This window comes from Eptesicus fuscus, chromosome 1, assembly GCF_027574615.1.
Source record: "Eptesicus fuscus isolate TK198812 chromosome 1, DD_ASM_mEF_20220401, whole genome shotgun sequence".
NCBI lineage: Eukaryota > Metazoa > Chordata > Mammalia > Chiroptera > Vespertilionidae > Eptesicus > Eptesicus fuscus.
Window position 1 is genome coordinate 10,369,505 of NC_072473.1, and position 14,959 is coordinate 10,384,463.

At 47.7% G+C, this 14,959-nt stretch overlaps 1 protein-coding gene across 1 annotated transcript in view; it reads right to left on the bottom strand.

The window, feature by feature from the left end:
• Positions 1–577: 577 nt before the first annotated feature.
• The window catches only part of PHKA2 (phosphorylase kinase regulatory subunit alpha 2), a 61,707-nt gene continuing 47,325 nt past the window's right edge, over positions 578–14,959 (bottom strand). Inside the window, exons 21-33 of the mRNA XM_008154552.3 lie at positions 14,063–14,202; positions 13,495–13,651; positions 12,595–12,674; positions 12,315–12,393; positions 12,090–12,219; positions 11,423–11,524; positions 9,075–9,193; positions 8,291–8,320; positions 6,797–6,850; positions 4,895–5,065; positions 2,469–2,522; positions 1,571–1,771; positions 578–1,052 (exon numbers count right to left, since the gene is read on the bottom strand). Of these exons, the coding sequence (XP_008152774.2) occupies positions 882–1,052; positions 1,571–1,771; positions 2,469–2,522; positions 4,895–5,065; positions 6,797–6,850; positions 8,291–8,320; positions 9,075–9,193; positions 11,423–11,524; positions 12,090–12,219; positions 12,315–12,393; positions 12,595–12,674; positions 13,495–13,651; positions 14,063–14,202 (1,488 nt within the window). The 3' untranslated portion in view covers positions 578–881. The remainder of the gene's footprint in view (positions 1,053–1,570; positions 1,772–2,468; positions 2,523–4,894; positions 5,066–6,796; positions 6,851–8,290; positions 8,321–9,074; positions 9,194–11,422; positions 11,525–12,089; positions 12,220–12,314; positions 12,394–12,594; positions 12,675–13,494; positions 13,652–14,062; positions 14,203–14,959) is intronic.

The window sequence follows — 14,959 nt, forward strand, 5'->3', positions numbered from 1 at the left end:
ATTTTTCAGAAGGCAGGAGAAACCCCTAATTCATGGGCAGTCAGGATAAACTCCTTGAAGACCATGAGCCAAAATTAATGAAGGTAGCCATGCCAATGAAACAAGAGGCCAAGAAAGAAAGAAAGCAAGCCACAAGAAAAAACAAACTTCCCCAGAAAGAGTTGCTCTATTTAGAAAACAGTTTGGTCCACAGAAGGACCAAACTACATCCTGTTAAGATGTTCCCCTTGTCAAGGTCTGCCTGTGCAGCTACTGCTACTAGAAGGATCTTCAACATGTGCAGTAGCTCACCAAACCTATTTCGGTAACTCTCTATGAGAGCCAATTTAAGATGGATTTTTAGTTCATTTTGCACTCAAAAGATACCAGTTTCCAATTCCTCCTTAGACTCCAGGAGACCAGATGCTATGACAAAATGTTCCAGCAAAATAGACCTGAACAATAATCCTATGCCACTCCTTGGGGAAGCACAGGATTCCTCAGTTCTTTCTTTGGCTTGGACATATACTGTTTTCAGGCCACTGCCATCTCTGCCTTGCCAGCTTTTTTTTAAAAAATATGTTTTTATTGATTTCAGAGAGAGGAAGGGAGAGGGAGAGAGAGATAGAAACATCAGTGATGAGAGAGAATCATTAATTGGCTGCCTCCTGCACACCCCACATTGGGGATCGAGCCCACAACCTGGGCATGTGCTCTGACTGGGAACTGAACCGTGACCTCCTGGTTCATAGGTTGACGCTCAACCACTGAGCCACGCTGGCCGGGCCCTGCCAGTGTTTCTAATGGGACATGCTTTTGTGACAGCACAGGGGATCTTGGGCAACAGAAGAAAGTTCCCAATGAGGCTAGGGGGCAAGTGACAGACTCACAGCACCAAGGCACTATTGCATCTGGCAGCCTGAATTGGGCAGCAATTCTTGCAAATGAGAAGCCACTGCCTTTGTTAGATAGGTCATTGTCCCATAAGCCCCACTTGGAGCACTGTCGTAAAAGAAGTGGCAAATGCCTGTGGCTTGGTCTTTCTCCAGGGTGTCCATGGCGCCAATCGACATCTGCAGCAGGAAAAGGCAGAGTAAAGAATGAGCAGACTTCAATTTTACAGCCCTGTGATGGCTCTGTGTGCTGCAGGCCCATGGCCCGTGGAGTTCCAGGCCTGGGGAAGGAGAGCCTACAGTGCCCGGGAGGACATTGACCTCTGCTCCGGGCACTGCACTGGGTTCCCACATGCCCCAGTTCACTCTAATAAGTGGATGGCTTCTCCTAATGCAAAGGGAGTGGTTTTGTCTACCCAGGGCTATATATGAGCAGGGGTAGTATTTGCACTAAAACCTATGCTGAAATGGACCAGTCCACTTCAAAGGTCTTTAAATTTCCCAAGTGGCCACTGTGCCATTTTTTAACCAAATAGTTGACATTTTCCACCATCTGTGACGACATTTTCTTTGTTCAAGAACCTTCTTTCCTATTGGACTCAGAATCTCCCATATTGATAAATGCCAGCCTAACTGGCTACCCTGCCTCTGTCCTCACCTTGGCTGTGGGGTGAATGAACAGGCCCGGTCACACCCACCTGGTCCTGCAGGAACAGCTGGTTGGCCATCTGCACGATCTGGTCCACGTGGATGATGCCCCCGATGCTATTCATCTCTGTGTCTGAGAGCAGCGTTAGCACCATGATGGCTTCTACCAGCAGCTGCCGGTACTCGGGTTGAGGCACACGGTTCAGCACTGACTCAACATGGACAGCAAACTTGATCTCCTGCGGAGTCATCTGCCAGAGGGTCCAGTCAGGGGATCAGGAGTGAGCCAGGACAGACACAGCCTGTCACCAACACTAACCACAACACCCACTGGGTTGAGGTCTCAGCTCAAATGTTGCCTCCTTGTTGGTCATTGGCCTGATTCTGCCAGCAGGAACCCTCGGAAACAAGAGGCCGAAACTCTGCTCTGGGAGGCAGTTGGCCTTATCCTAGCTTTATTTACCTAACCCACTGACCTTTGACTTCCTGGGGTCAGGGGCCATTTCATATTTCTCATTCTTCTTCATCATTCTTGTAGCATATAGCATGGTGCCTTGGGTAGGGTAAAAACTAAAAAAATCCATTTTTAAAAGAATGAATAAGAAGAAAGAAACCAGGGAAGATGGCTGCTCTCAGCAGAGAGGGGTCAGAGGAGGCGGCACATGGGTTTGATGAGTGTGGCATGCGGCTTTGCTCTTTTCTCTTAATAGGCTTTTATGGGGCAAATCTAAAGACCTTCACAGTCAGAAATGCTATTTCTGAGAGGAAGGAGAAAAGGTGATGCTAATAAGTGTGGGAAAGAAACTTTGCAAAAATTGAGGATAAGTAAGCTAAAAAGATCGGACCTCCAAATGGCCTGTCTATATATGTAAGAAGCTTGAAAGAGTCCGTGACAGAGCACTTGGTAGAAATGGTGGTAGGCCCTTGTTTGGGTTTTTCCCATCGTACCTCTCGTGTCGTTGAGGACGGGAGCACATAACCATCGATGGACAGGCCATGGCACTGCAGGCAGAACACACACATCACATTTCAGTCCAATTCTAGCATGTGATTGATAAGTATGCACACACATGCGCACACACTCAAGTTGCTCTGCCCTGAAAACCTGCATGAGGGCTGGAACACGCCAGACTGTCATTTATTTTTAGAGAGCTGTTCTCACTGCCCACAGGCTGTGTTTTCGATGGAACAATCCTGGGGAACCAGCAGGCATGTTTCAGATCTCTCACGAACAATGCCCTAGGAGCTGCCGGGTCTTCATACACTTGGCTGAGAGGCCCCCATCGGTGCCATATAAAGGGAGACTTTCATGGCTCCTGCTGGTGAAGTGATACTTCTGTGCCTTTGCAAGGCATCTATTTTTGAGATTTCTAAAATAAGCAGCAATCACACAAAAAAACTCGAGCACATGCACAGACACGCACACGCACACCCATGTATATAAATATCAAGCGCCAACTCAATACAAAATGCTGTTTTTTCATAATAAAAGTGTCTTGGTATTGAGTCAGTGGAAGTCTAGATGAAAGCGTGTGATGCCCCAGGAAGAGTGAGGAGATTTTTCTAGGAACAGTTAGTTCTAGTCTAATTGGCTGCCTTCCAAATCCCCAGTGTCTTGGCCGGCAGCAAATGCCCACCCCTGTCCCTGGGGGGCTGAGGACAGAGTGGCTGCAAACACTAGTGCCCCTGACAAGAGGCAGAGAATGGAGAACTAGAGGCCCCTGTGGGCTCTGAGGGCTCTAATACCACGTGGGGACCAGGAGCCCAGCTGCATAAGGACAGGAACGACTCTGACCGCCCTATGCCCAGCTCAGTAAGAAAGACAGAGAGGCCAAAGGCTCTCTAAGAGTCCACAGAAATACCACAGCTGAGTGATGCTGTGGCTTTAGGAAGGATCTTGTATGCACTCATTTGGGATGACTTTTCTCTCCTCTCCTACTGTGAAATGAGCTAACAGAAATAGCTTATGAAAAAAATCCGTCCTGCCCATTGTTCCTGGTTTGCATAGAAGCTTTTTATTAAATTTCTTTTTTTATTGGGTTTATTGGGGTGACATTGGTTAATAAAAGATTTCACTTATATGTGGAATCTAATTAACAAAATAAACTAACAAAGCAGAGACAGACTCATGGATTTAGAGAGCAGACTGCCAGCTCTCATGGGGGAGGAGAAAGGGGGCTGGGTGAGAAGGGTGAAGGGATTAAACAAAGAAAAAAAACCAGAAAGACTCATAGACACAGAGGACAGTATGGTGATTGCCAGAGGGAAGGGAGGTGGGGGAGGTAGAAAAGGGTAAAGGGGGATAAATGGTGATGCATAGAAGCTTTTAACTGAGGCTGACTGCCCCTCCGGGCAAGAGGAAAGACAAGATCTATTGGGACCCAGGGAGACACAAATGCTCTGGGGTTTATGTAGAAGGGGGACAGAATGTGGGTACAGAGAGCAATGGCCATGGTTTCCCCCACGGACCCCCCCCCACCTTGGCCATAGGCATTTGGGCTGGGCTCTCCTGCACTCAGGTGCATGCAGTGCATGCTGTCTGTGGCTGTCCCCTTACATCTGTTTCTGATGACCTCTGCTAAGATTTTTGCAGGCCACAGGATTAGTGAGCACTAAAGGGAGGGGTCTGAGGTCCCTGACCTCCATGTGGAAGCCCAGGGTATGTAGAGCTTGTGCTTTAGGGCACCTGGGACCTGGAGTCTGACTGGAAGAGCTCAGGACCCAACATGGTGCCCTGCAGATGGGAATTGCTCAATCATGTCACTGACAGACGTGGATACCATGCCTGTCTGGTCATGTAGGAGACTAAGGGATGGGGGCGGGCTGTTCAGGGTCCTCTATGTCATGGTGTTTTCATCCAAAGCCTTCCCTGCCTTCTCTGGTTCTTATGTATCTTCTGACTTTTCTACATTCCTAATATGTCAAAGGGGACGGCCCCACACAACCTGGGCTGTCATCTCATCTAACTTGCTGCGGTTCCAATCAGCAGTTCTCAACCAGGGGTGGTTTGCTGCCCAGGGGACAAATGGAGACATTTTTAGTTGTCACAACTGGGGAAGGGGGTGCTATTGGCATCCAGTGGGTGGGGGCCAGGGATGCTGGTTAATATTCCACAATGCACAGAATAGCCCCCACACAAAAAAAGAATTCCCCAGCCCCAAATGTCAGTGGTGCCAAGATGGAGAAAGCCTGTTCAAGGTATCCAAGGTCAGGGGCTATATGTTCGCTTGTTCTGCAACCACGTGCTACTTGATGATACCAGTAGGTGCCACCATGCCTCACAGAGGGAGTAAGGGGGGATTGGTTCATTTACCTGGGAGTGTGTGTCCCCTCGCCCCAAGGCCTGCGGAATTCATTATAGTGGCCAAGCTCACCTTCTGAAGGATCTTCCACACCTTCTGGTAGAATCCCACAGGCACCCGGTTGATGGCCCCGTCCAGCCTTCTCCTGCGCAGCCACTGGCCCTGTCGCTCCCCCCAGCCAATGTGATGCCCTCCTGAGTCTGATGATGATGTGCCAGTGGGCGAAGGTGGGGTGCTGGACCTCTGCAAGACAGTGCGTGGCCTTCAGAAGCCTCATAGCTGGCGCTGCAAGACAGCTCAGTGAATCAAAACACCAGCTCACCACTTGCCCATAGAGGACTGTGCTGCCTTGATTCGAGCCTAACCATTTCTTGAAGCTGGATTGACTCTTTCCCACACTGGTTTGGTTACTGAACTTGTTTGGTGCACAAGGACCCCCAACCTGAGGGGGAGGCCAAACAGCTGACAGTGTGGGCTCTGGGATCAGCTGCGAATCCCAGCTCAGCACTAGCTGTGGCAAATTCCTGACCCAGACCCTGGCTCCAGGCCTTGACCTCATCTACACCTTGGGACACAGTTGGACTGTCCCGCAGCAGTCACTGAATGAAAATACACAAAACCCCATGAGCACGCACGGCTGGTGGGTAAGTGCCCACGGGGGGCCTTGGAGTACGTGAGACCACCCACCCAGAGGTAATGCAGCCCAGGGAGACAAATGCCAAAGTGCCCACTTCTGCAGTGCCACAGGGAACTGATCAGCTCCCTATAACATGGGGCGAGGGTGTGGTGGGTGGGGGAGGTTTTGGAGCCAAAACCAAAAAGAAAAGGCTGGGGATCCCCATTTAATAGTGAGGACCCCAGAGAGCATTGTATGTGCATTTGTCCTTTTCAATCTGCTCTCGGCCTGTTCTCAGCACAGCGCTTTATCCTAATTTGGGGTAATGGCTGCCTCGGTGCCAGGCAAACATGCTTTGCTGAAGCAGAGGGAAAGATGTCATATCCTGCCCACCTCTCTGCCTGAGGCTAGACTTATTCTGGCCTCTTCGAGGGATGTGCTGGGGCAGGGCCTGCCCATGACCTCAGAGGTGGCTCTGAGAGGCTCCCATCAGGGACCTGGAGACCAGGCCTGAATGTGGGGACCCCCAGAAGCAGATGGGGTGAAGCCATACCGTGCTCCCTCCCCGCAGCAAGGCTCTGGGCCTGCCTTCTTCCCATGGATGGATTCTAAGCACATGGTCTCCAGGTTGGAAAGGGATAACCTACATCCTTACCATTATCTTTGTTCTGGACTACCTGGCATTTTCACTTCTCAGTGCACAATACTAAATTGAAAGGTTTAAAAATGAAATCCGAATGTTAAGCATGCTACTAGGGCAGGAGGCAGGAGTGTTCTCCGTGGACTCATTTTGACTTCATGGGATCTTATTTTGAAAAGGCTGTTAGGCTGGGCTATTCCATTGGGCTCATTACTGCAATTTAAATACGGCAACAATTAGATACAAATAAAAGTAATTACAGCCGCACTCATCAATGACTCAGCTGGTTTCCTCCTTTTCATTTCAGGATGAAGATTCAGACTCGCCTCAGCGATTCCCACACTTCCTAGTCCTCCACTTTATGTGAGGCCTCATGCCAAGCAGAGCATTATGAGCACACAGTGCTAATGAGCACATGCGGGCAATGGTTCACCACCATGGCACCAGGGAGAGGCACAAAACCAATGCCTCAAAGGTTCCAGAAGCTCCTGGACAAACAAAGCTCAGTTCAAGAACTTCTCAAAACCCCACCCCCCGAAAAAAGAACTTCTCAGCTTTCTAGGCTCTATTCCTAATGACAGGCAAATGGAAACATTGAACGCTATTTAAATCTTCAGGAATTAGGGATGAGGTGGGAGCATGAGAAGGGCAAAAGAGGACTGACACTCCACAAACAAGGAGGCGGCAGTGGGGACAAGGGTTGGGACGCATGGTTTACCATAGACTTGAAGCAATGCGAGGTGCTGGATGCGGCCTGGCTCACAGAAAAGAGCTACAAGACAAAGAGAGTCCATTCAGTCATGTGACGTGATACCAAAGGATGCAAGCAGAGAGGAGGAACATAGAACAGTGTGGAAAATACCCACAGAAAGAAGGTGCAGAGGATGCAGGTGGTCAGACGATCTCATTCAGCACCCAGGCAAACAGCCCTAGAGACCAGGCAGGCAGAGATCTGGGCTCTGCGCAGTGAACTTGGGAAATGCTCTTTCTCTCAGTATGAAATGGTACCACGTTCCACTCAGATGTGGAGGGTTCTTCATCAAGTTAGGACCCAATTTATTCCCAAAGTCACAGCCATGAAAAGCTAATCTTTTATGTTAAGAGTTGTGAAAATCTACAGAGAGCAACAAAATACCCATAAACAGCATTTAGCATCTGGCACCTACTGGCATTCAATAGATATTTGTTAAATGAACAAATAAAATCAGGCTGATGACCTTTGGCCAAATAAGTATTTCCTCATCTAAAACTCTAGAATGCACCCTTAATATTTCCTGTCATACACATGTGCACCCACGCGTGGTGTTCTTGCAAAAATGAACAGACATTTCAAATGCCATGGCAGCTATTAAATTTTGGATAGAGAAAATGTTTCCTTGATGGAAGTGGCCAAATACAAAACTTGTACTTGGCTAACTGAGTCTAAAGCCATAAAAAAAAACCAAAGGTGATCATTGTATCCCCATAATATGCAAGGACATTAAATGGAGACAGAAGAAACCACACATATTCCCCCAGAAGGTGCCATGGGGATGTGAGTAAACCAGAGGGATGGTGCCACCGAGTGGCTGGGAAAGGAACATGTTTTGGAAAGTCTTGGAAAGAGCTTACATTTCAATGAGAGAGCAGTGTTTTACCCTGGGACAACACAGAGCCTGCATGTCATTATATGATTCCTCTATACTCTCTGTCATGGAGACATTAAATCATTAGGAAGGTGACTCCCATTTTCTGGAGGAAGGAGAAGGAAGCATGGAACAAGGGTGATATAAAAGAACGGTACCCTTACATTTTTTTCCTTTCAGGGTTAAATCCCCCCAAGCAATCTGGGGATAGGAATAGGGTATTCTTTCTACTGTTATAATCAATGGCCACATTTTACTTTTCCCTATTTATTTCCCTTTTATTTAACAGACACCTCTGATGGAGCAAAGCCCAGAACCATCTCTTTCACAGAGTATCCTACAAAACCCAATAGTTTAATAAATGGACTTGGTTTAAAGGCCGGAGCAAGGCCATTTCTCCTGCTTTCAAGTCCAGCACTCTGCCTGTCCCCAGGGCTGCCTGCCACATCTGTGGAGTTACATCCACCCAAGCCTGACCGTTCTCCAAACGTTCAGACTCTGTATTCATAGCCTTGCTTCCCACATTCGAGCCAGAAAGAACATGAAGCACGCACAGCAAAGGGCGAAACAAGACAAAGATGTTTCACCTGTCCATCGGTACTAAATCGCCTAGTCATCTGAAAGTAAAAATACATCAGGAAATAAATAAACCAGTTTCGAATCAAGGGTGCCCTGCTAGACAACCCAGGGAAGTGCTGTTCCAAATGCGGGGCAAGTGACCCGTTATTGTCTCCTGGACTCTATCTAGTGGGTCATCATTTAAAGTGGAGAAGAAAACCCGAGTGCATTTCACGGTCAGAAGGACACTATTTTCTCCTGTAGATCTTGGTCAAGTCCTAGCACAGTACCAGCACATTTAGACTGAAAAGCTTCTGACTTGTAGTTCTGTGAGGTCAGTTCAGAAGGAATCTATTGTGGATTAAATAAAGGTGAGCAAAGAAAAGAGACACTTGTGACTGGTGGAAAATATAGGTAGCACCAGCATTCCATTCTATTTCTAGATCCCTCTGGTTATTTCATTTGAAGGGCACATTTGATGGAGAGATGATGCAGTTACTTTTTGAACATCTCTATGTTTTAAATGGCTCTGGCCCTCTCAAAAGAGCGATTCTCAGCAACAGAGGCAAACATGGAGAAGGGTGTTTTCTGGAATGTTCACATAACATGTTAAAGCTAAGGATGAGCATGTGTGAGTAGCTCTGGGATATGTGGGTACGGGGTGTGTTCAGATTCCAGGAGAGAAGGAATCTCATCCTCTACAAAGAGCAGGCTGCACCCTACATGCCCTGGGTTTCTATCACTTTCTGAGATGAGCCCAGGTAGGAAAACCACTTCTCTCCTGGCACCGTCGCCACCAACAGCTCTTCTTACCTGTTTCATCTCACTTCTTAGCCTGTTGATGCCACTCCTCTCAGTTTTGGTGACTCCAGTATGTCCCACCTCGTGGATGGAGATGGCAGGGCTGGATGTACAAGAATGGATAGGTCGCACTGGAGGGGAAACACACATGGTTCTTAGAAACTATATAGCATTCACCCTGAGTAAGGAATATGTGCAATGTGCTTATTTTTATCCACATCTCTCTCCCCCACCCCTTGACTATAAACTCCATCAGAGGAGACCTCTTCTGCCCTCCTGGAACCATACCTGCTACACAGCCCAGGCTCAATACGTGTTCGAGTGAGTGGATGAGAGAGAACATCGCTTAAGCAGCATGCAGAAAACACCGGGTGGTCATAATATCCTTCATGAATTGGATATTTTAAAAGTAACTTCTTTACTTCTCCAAAAGCACACCTCCCTCGTAGAAAACAGACCACCCATTTAAGGGGCTTTGGGGCTGGAGAGGGAAGTCTTGGGAGAACAAGCCAAACCAAGGGCTAGAGGCAGAGAAGATGTGGCTGCCTGAGGGTCAGTGCATTGCTGTGTCACAGAAGGGGCAGGGAGGCCTCCATCATCTCACTCTCAGCCTGCTGCACTCACACCTGTTTGTGGCCCTGCCCCCAATACCTGGTTCTCCATGCTGTGATCACAGCGATCACTCTAAAAGGCAAGTGTGATCATGTCACTGCCCACTTGGAATCCTTCCAAGCTTAGCTCTGTCTTCAGGATAAAGCTCAATCAGTCCTCCCAGAGGCACACAGAGCCCTACGGACTTGAGCCCCACCTGCCCCTCTTAGCTCTCCACTCCAGGCTAGTCCCACCTGCTCCTCACTGCCCGGCATATCCTCTCCTTCTGCAGGCCCGATTCAAAGGTCTCTTCCTCAGGCAGCATTCCCTGCACGCCCAGCCTTCCCAACAAACTTACCACTGAAGCCATGCAGTGGAGGACAGTGCCCAGGGGAACAGAGGCAAATAGGGAGCCAGGGGCACCAACATTAAAAGGACAGCAGAGAGGAAGGGACCCACAAAGGAAACAATGATTAGCTGGAGAGGGAGGAGGGACAGGAGGAAAGAAGCCAAAAGGGTCTGGGAGGCGACAGTGGGGCCTGTATGGGGTGAGCATTAGCTGGAAATATTTAACTCAGACATCTCAGGATTTAATCAAAAGTCTAAGACTGTTTGAGTTTTGTAATTTATAAAACTTGAACAATTAAAAAGTACAATTAACAAATGATGTTATAAAAAGACAGGGCCTCTTCTGGCCTTGCTTGCAATTAGACATATTTATGACATGACTCTGTTCCCAGTTTTGTAAGCATCTATAGTTTTATATCTGATAACACAATTTTAGTAATTATCTGTGTCAAAGCATGTATATTATTTTGATGAGCAGAACACATTAAATATTTATCTTGTACATTTACATTTCAAGGATCGGGCATTGAAAGAACTGAAAATTACTTTTGGAAAAGAATCTCAAGCACGCCTTCTTCAGGAAAGGAGAAAAGCCACCAAAACCCCTCTGAAGGCACAATGCGGTCTTTGTTAGCCGGCTGGCGCACACTCTGGGGGAAAATATTAAGTACCCAATGTCCTTCTTATTAAATAAAAAGAATGACAACCCACGCTGCATTTCTTTGGCTTGATTAAATAAATTCACAAATGTGTCTGCAAATCATTTTGCTCTATTATGAGGAGAAATGATAATTGCTTCAATTACAATTAGAGAGCATTTGAGAACAGTATTCCACCAGGACTTGGGTGATTATATTTCCTAACACTGCAAACAGGGTGTGGGTATAGATAAAAACGGAACGGACCATCCGGGGAGGAAGCAAAGTCACTCAGCAAGAAGGCATTGTAAGGTTGCAGAGGGGTCTTCTCCGAGCCCCATAAAGGGGACTAGGATCTGCTTGAGGACACTTCTGTCCAAACCAACGGTGGGGCACTCAGGTGTTCAGAAAAGACAGCCCTTCCATCCTGATACCCTGACTAACTCACCCCTCCTAACACCTGTGCACAGTGACAGTACCTGGACCTGACAGAAGGAGAAAGGCAGCAGACCAAGGTGCAGAGGTGTGCTCACCACACCCATGTGGGACCAGGGCTGTCCCAGCAAGCCTACGAGGGTCACAAAGCCTGACAAGCCGGAACCTTGTCCCTGGGACTTTGTCCATCTCGGTAAAGTAGGAACCTTATCCTTATACATTATGCCCTAAATTGCAATTACTGATGTCAAGTTGTATATAAATGAAGCCATTTCAGGCGATGCTGGATGCATCAGTCAGGCCCTCTCTGCTCTCCTCCCCACAGAGGTAAACTGAGCATTTACTTACTGCTTCTTTCAACGCCAAATTCCTTTCCACTTAGAATATGATGCAGGAGATTTTTCATATCAAAAGGGCTTAGGTTCATCAAACTTTCAGAAGCTTCTTCTCCTAAAAAGAAACATTTTGTAAGTGTCTCAGATACAAGGCTGGTGGTAGGTGAAGGCAGAGTTGGTTGGGCCTTGGGGTGACAAAGGATGCTGTGGCAGGTTTCCCTCCTCAGGATTACCTCTCTACTGCTTCAGGGCTGAATTGTACTGATCCTTGGTGATTCTAAATGCTACTGTTTAAGTTGTGTATTTTCTTAACTGTCACATGCATACTTTCACACTGTAATGATTCTGATATTAGAATGTGTCTTGCAGTTCATTTACAGATTTCAGTTGGTAGGATTTGTCCCAGCAGATGTTATTAAATAGGTGATGACCTCAATGCAAGGAACTACGGTGAGGAACTTAGATGTCAGGAGCAGGACAGAAGATTCTAATGCCTCTTTCCCTGACATGAAATTCAACAGATTGTTCTGGATAGTCTGGTGGAAGTTACATCTAAACCAGAGAACCAGGTGAAGCAACAGCATGTGCAAAGGCACAGAAGCCAGGGTTCCAGAGTGCTTGGGCGGGGTTCCGCTGGACTGACCACAGGAGCCTCCCGAGGGCCCGCCCACACTTCGCACCTGAACAGTTCAGGCTCCGCGCCAGCTCCGTGGCCATCACCTGAATGATCAGTCCGACCCGGAGCCGGAGCATCTCCACGAAGAGGCTGGGCTGAGCCCTGACGTACATGGCCAAGTAGACCACAATCTCCTGCCACAGACACACATGGAGACAGCGTTTCAGAAAGCAGGTGGTGGCGGAGGCCTGGAGAAGGCTGCAGCCCTGCCCCTCCCCAGCCAGCTGACCTGTGTGAGGACGGCGATACTAATGTCCTGCCCGCTGGCTTCGTAGATGAGTTTTGTGAGCTCCTCTGGGGGAAGGGGCCTAGGAAAGAGTGTCAGGACACAAACGCCATGAAAGATACCTACGAGGTGTCTCCTCGCCCTCTGTGGAAGACCCTTATTTTCCTGCTGGAAGCTCCGGAGTGACAGTGTCCTTAAGGAGACCCTCTTCCTGAGTGGCGGATGGCACTGATGTTTTCCCCATGGCCCCCCCAAACCCAAGGCCCCCAGGCTGAAGACTTACGCAGAGATGATCTTCTCCCGAGGCTCTGGCGGCAGGCCCACTGTGAGCTGCGTCTGGTGGGACAGCAGGTCCGTGCAGGCCTACTCATTTAGGGGAATGGGTGAGGGAGAGAGGGAGAAGGGAAGAGAGGGAGAGGAGGAAATGAGCAAATTCAAAGGGGAAAGGGTATTCCAATAAGATCTTAACTTTTTACCTTTACAAAATTTATGACACATGTTGCCATTTATTTGAAAAATTCATTCACAGACCCCAGACTGAGCAACCCAGGCAGGGCTGTATCCCTGTGACCTTTGTGTTCCCAATATGTGGCCCCAGGCTGGCTCTGCAGGCAACTTCTGGTGGGTATTTAATGCCCAGCTACTGCAGCCAATACATTGGATTCCCTGATATGCTACAAGCGGTTGGGCTGTCGGGAGTCCTGAAATACCAATGTTAAGAGTTAATAACCATATTATACTCTTAAATTGTCAGCTTCCCCGTTATTCACATATAATAAATACCATCTCCTTACCATATCACTGAACTTTAATGTCTTAGAAAGCAGTTCTGGATTTTGCAGGGCCATAAGGTTAAAAATATTAATGATGATTATACCGTGGTTGTACAGAAATAAGAGAGCTCTGTTTAAGAGGATGCCAGGCCACAGAGCATTTTTGTTTTACTTCTTAGTAAACCTTTTTTCTGCAGCTAAGAAGGAACAAAATGAATCAACTTCAATTTCATTTCCTCTGCTCGCCTTCCAAGAAGCAGTGGGAGGTCCGGAGAGGAGAGCCCGCTCCACCCGTATATTAAATAACTGGTTTCCTTTACAAATAAGAGGTGCTTGCCTCAAGCTTTCATAAAAGGAAGAGGGCCTGGGGCTAGAAAAGACAGATCGACAGCCAGCACAGTGGCTCTGACCTCAGCCAGGACCTCCACTTTCTTCCTGAGCAGGCCAGAGATGTAGCGGATCAAACCCCACTCCTGGTTCAGGCCGGCTTTCCCATAGAGCTCACTGAGGAGGTTTTGAACCGTGACTCCATGCTGTCCGGAGAGATTTGTGTCCCAGCTGGGGCCCCTGTTGAGAGAAAACCCTAGAAGTGTGGCCCACAACGTTTACAGGCCGGATTCTCTTGCAGCGGAGCTCACTTGGCAGGGAGGGGAATGAATCACTGCACACTCTGCCAATGCTCAGGGCCCTCCTACTGCCTCCGAGTCTCAGGATTGGGTTGAGTCTTACCAATGCATCCCTCTGTCCACTGGAAACAGATGCCTAACATCAGGAAACAGTGAGATTCTGGCTTCACCTAGCCTCCTCGTCCTGAGAGGCCAGCATGAATAGGCAGTAAAGGGGATAGAAGTCTGTTTGCCGTGATCCTGGGTAATTTGGGTAATATATTCATGACCCAGCTTGCCGGAAGGCCAAAGAGACTAAGACAGAATCAAGGAGATGGGGGAAAGCTCGGACTAGCAAAGACCAGAAACTTACTTTATTACATACAGAATGTACAGAATGTCTGCTTGGTCCTGTAGGTTTGAACAGTCTTTCAGCTGCTCGACCAGCCTCTCACAGTCCATATCGCCATGACCATCTCTGGGCCACTGCAAGTCACCTTCGGGGACCGGACCCTACAAAAACCAAAAAGCAGGGGAGAAGAACTGAGCATGCAAACTTTCAGATCCGAAGTGACACATCAACCTGGTCTTGGAACTCTGCCACTGTACTCCAGGTTTTCAGTGAATCTTTTGTAGCTTTTTATGTATGTGCTTTGCTATTTTTGATCAGTGAGTCACTGCATTAGTCAATGTTTGCAAGACACTGGACTGAACAGGTTAAAGTATGGATGAGTTTTATTTATGCCAAGTTCAAAAACAGCAAAACTAACCCCGGGTGTTAGGACTTACGCTATCAGTTACCTTTGGAGTGCAGGGGTGGAAGCGACTGGGAAGGGCACAAAGAGTGGTTGGTCATTTACCTGTGTCTATTGGTGTGGTGATAATTCAGTGAGCTTGTATACTTACACTCTATACACTTTCCTATATATGTTATACTTCAATAAAATATTTTTTAAAAACAAGTGCAAAAATATGTGAGTTTGAAACAACCTAAAATTGAGGTTAGGTTAAAATATTCTCCAATAGATACTGAATCTCTCTATTCATGTGGGATAAAATCAAAGGAGATTTCTGGATTAAAAAAAACAGATATGGGAACCAGTGGGAAACACCCTGAGATTTATTCTCCTGAGGAATCTTTTCTGATTTGGTACCCTATTCTGCATGTTGCCGGCCTTGGCTGGCTGGCACAGACAGGACAGGGCTAGGTAAGTGAGCTAGCTTATTTCCTCCAGTGTGACATAGATTCTGATGAGTGGGCAAAAAGTCA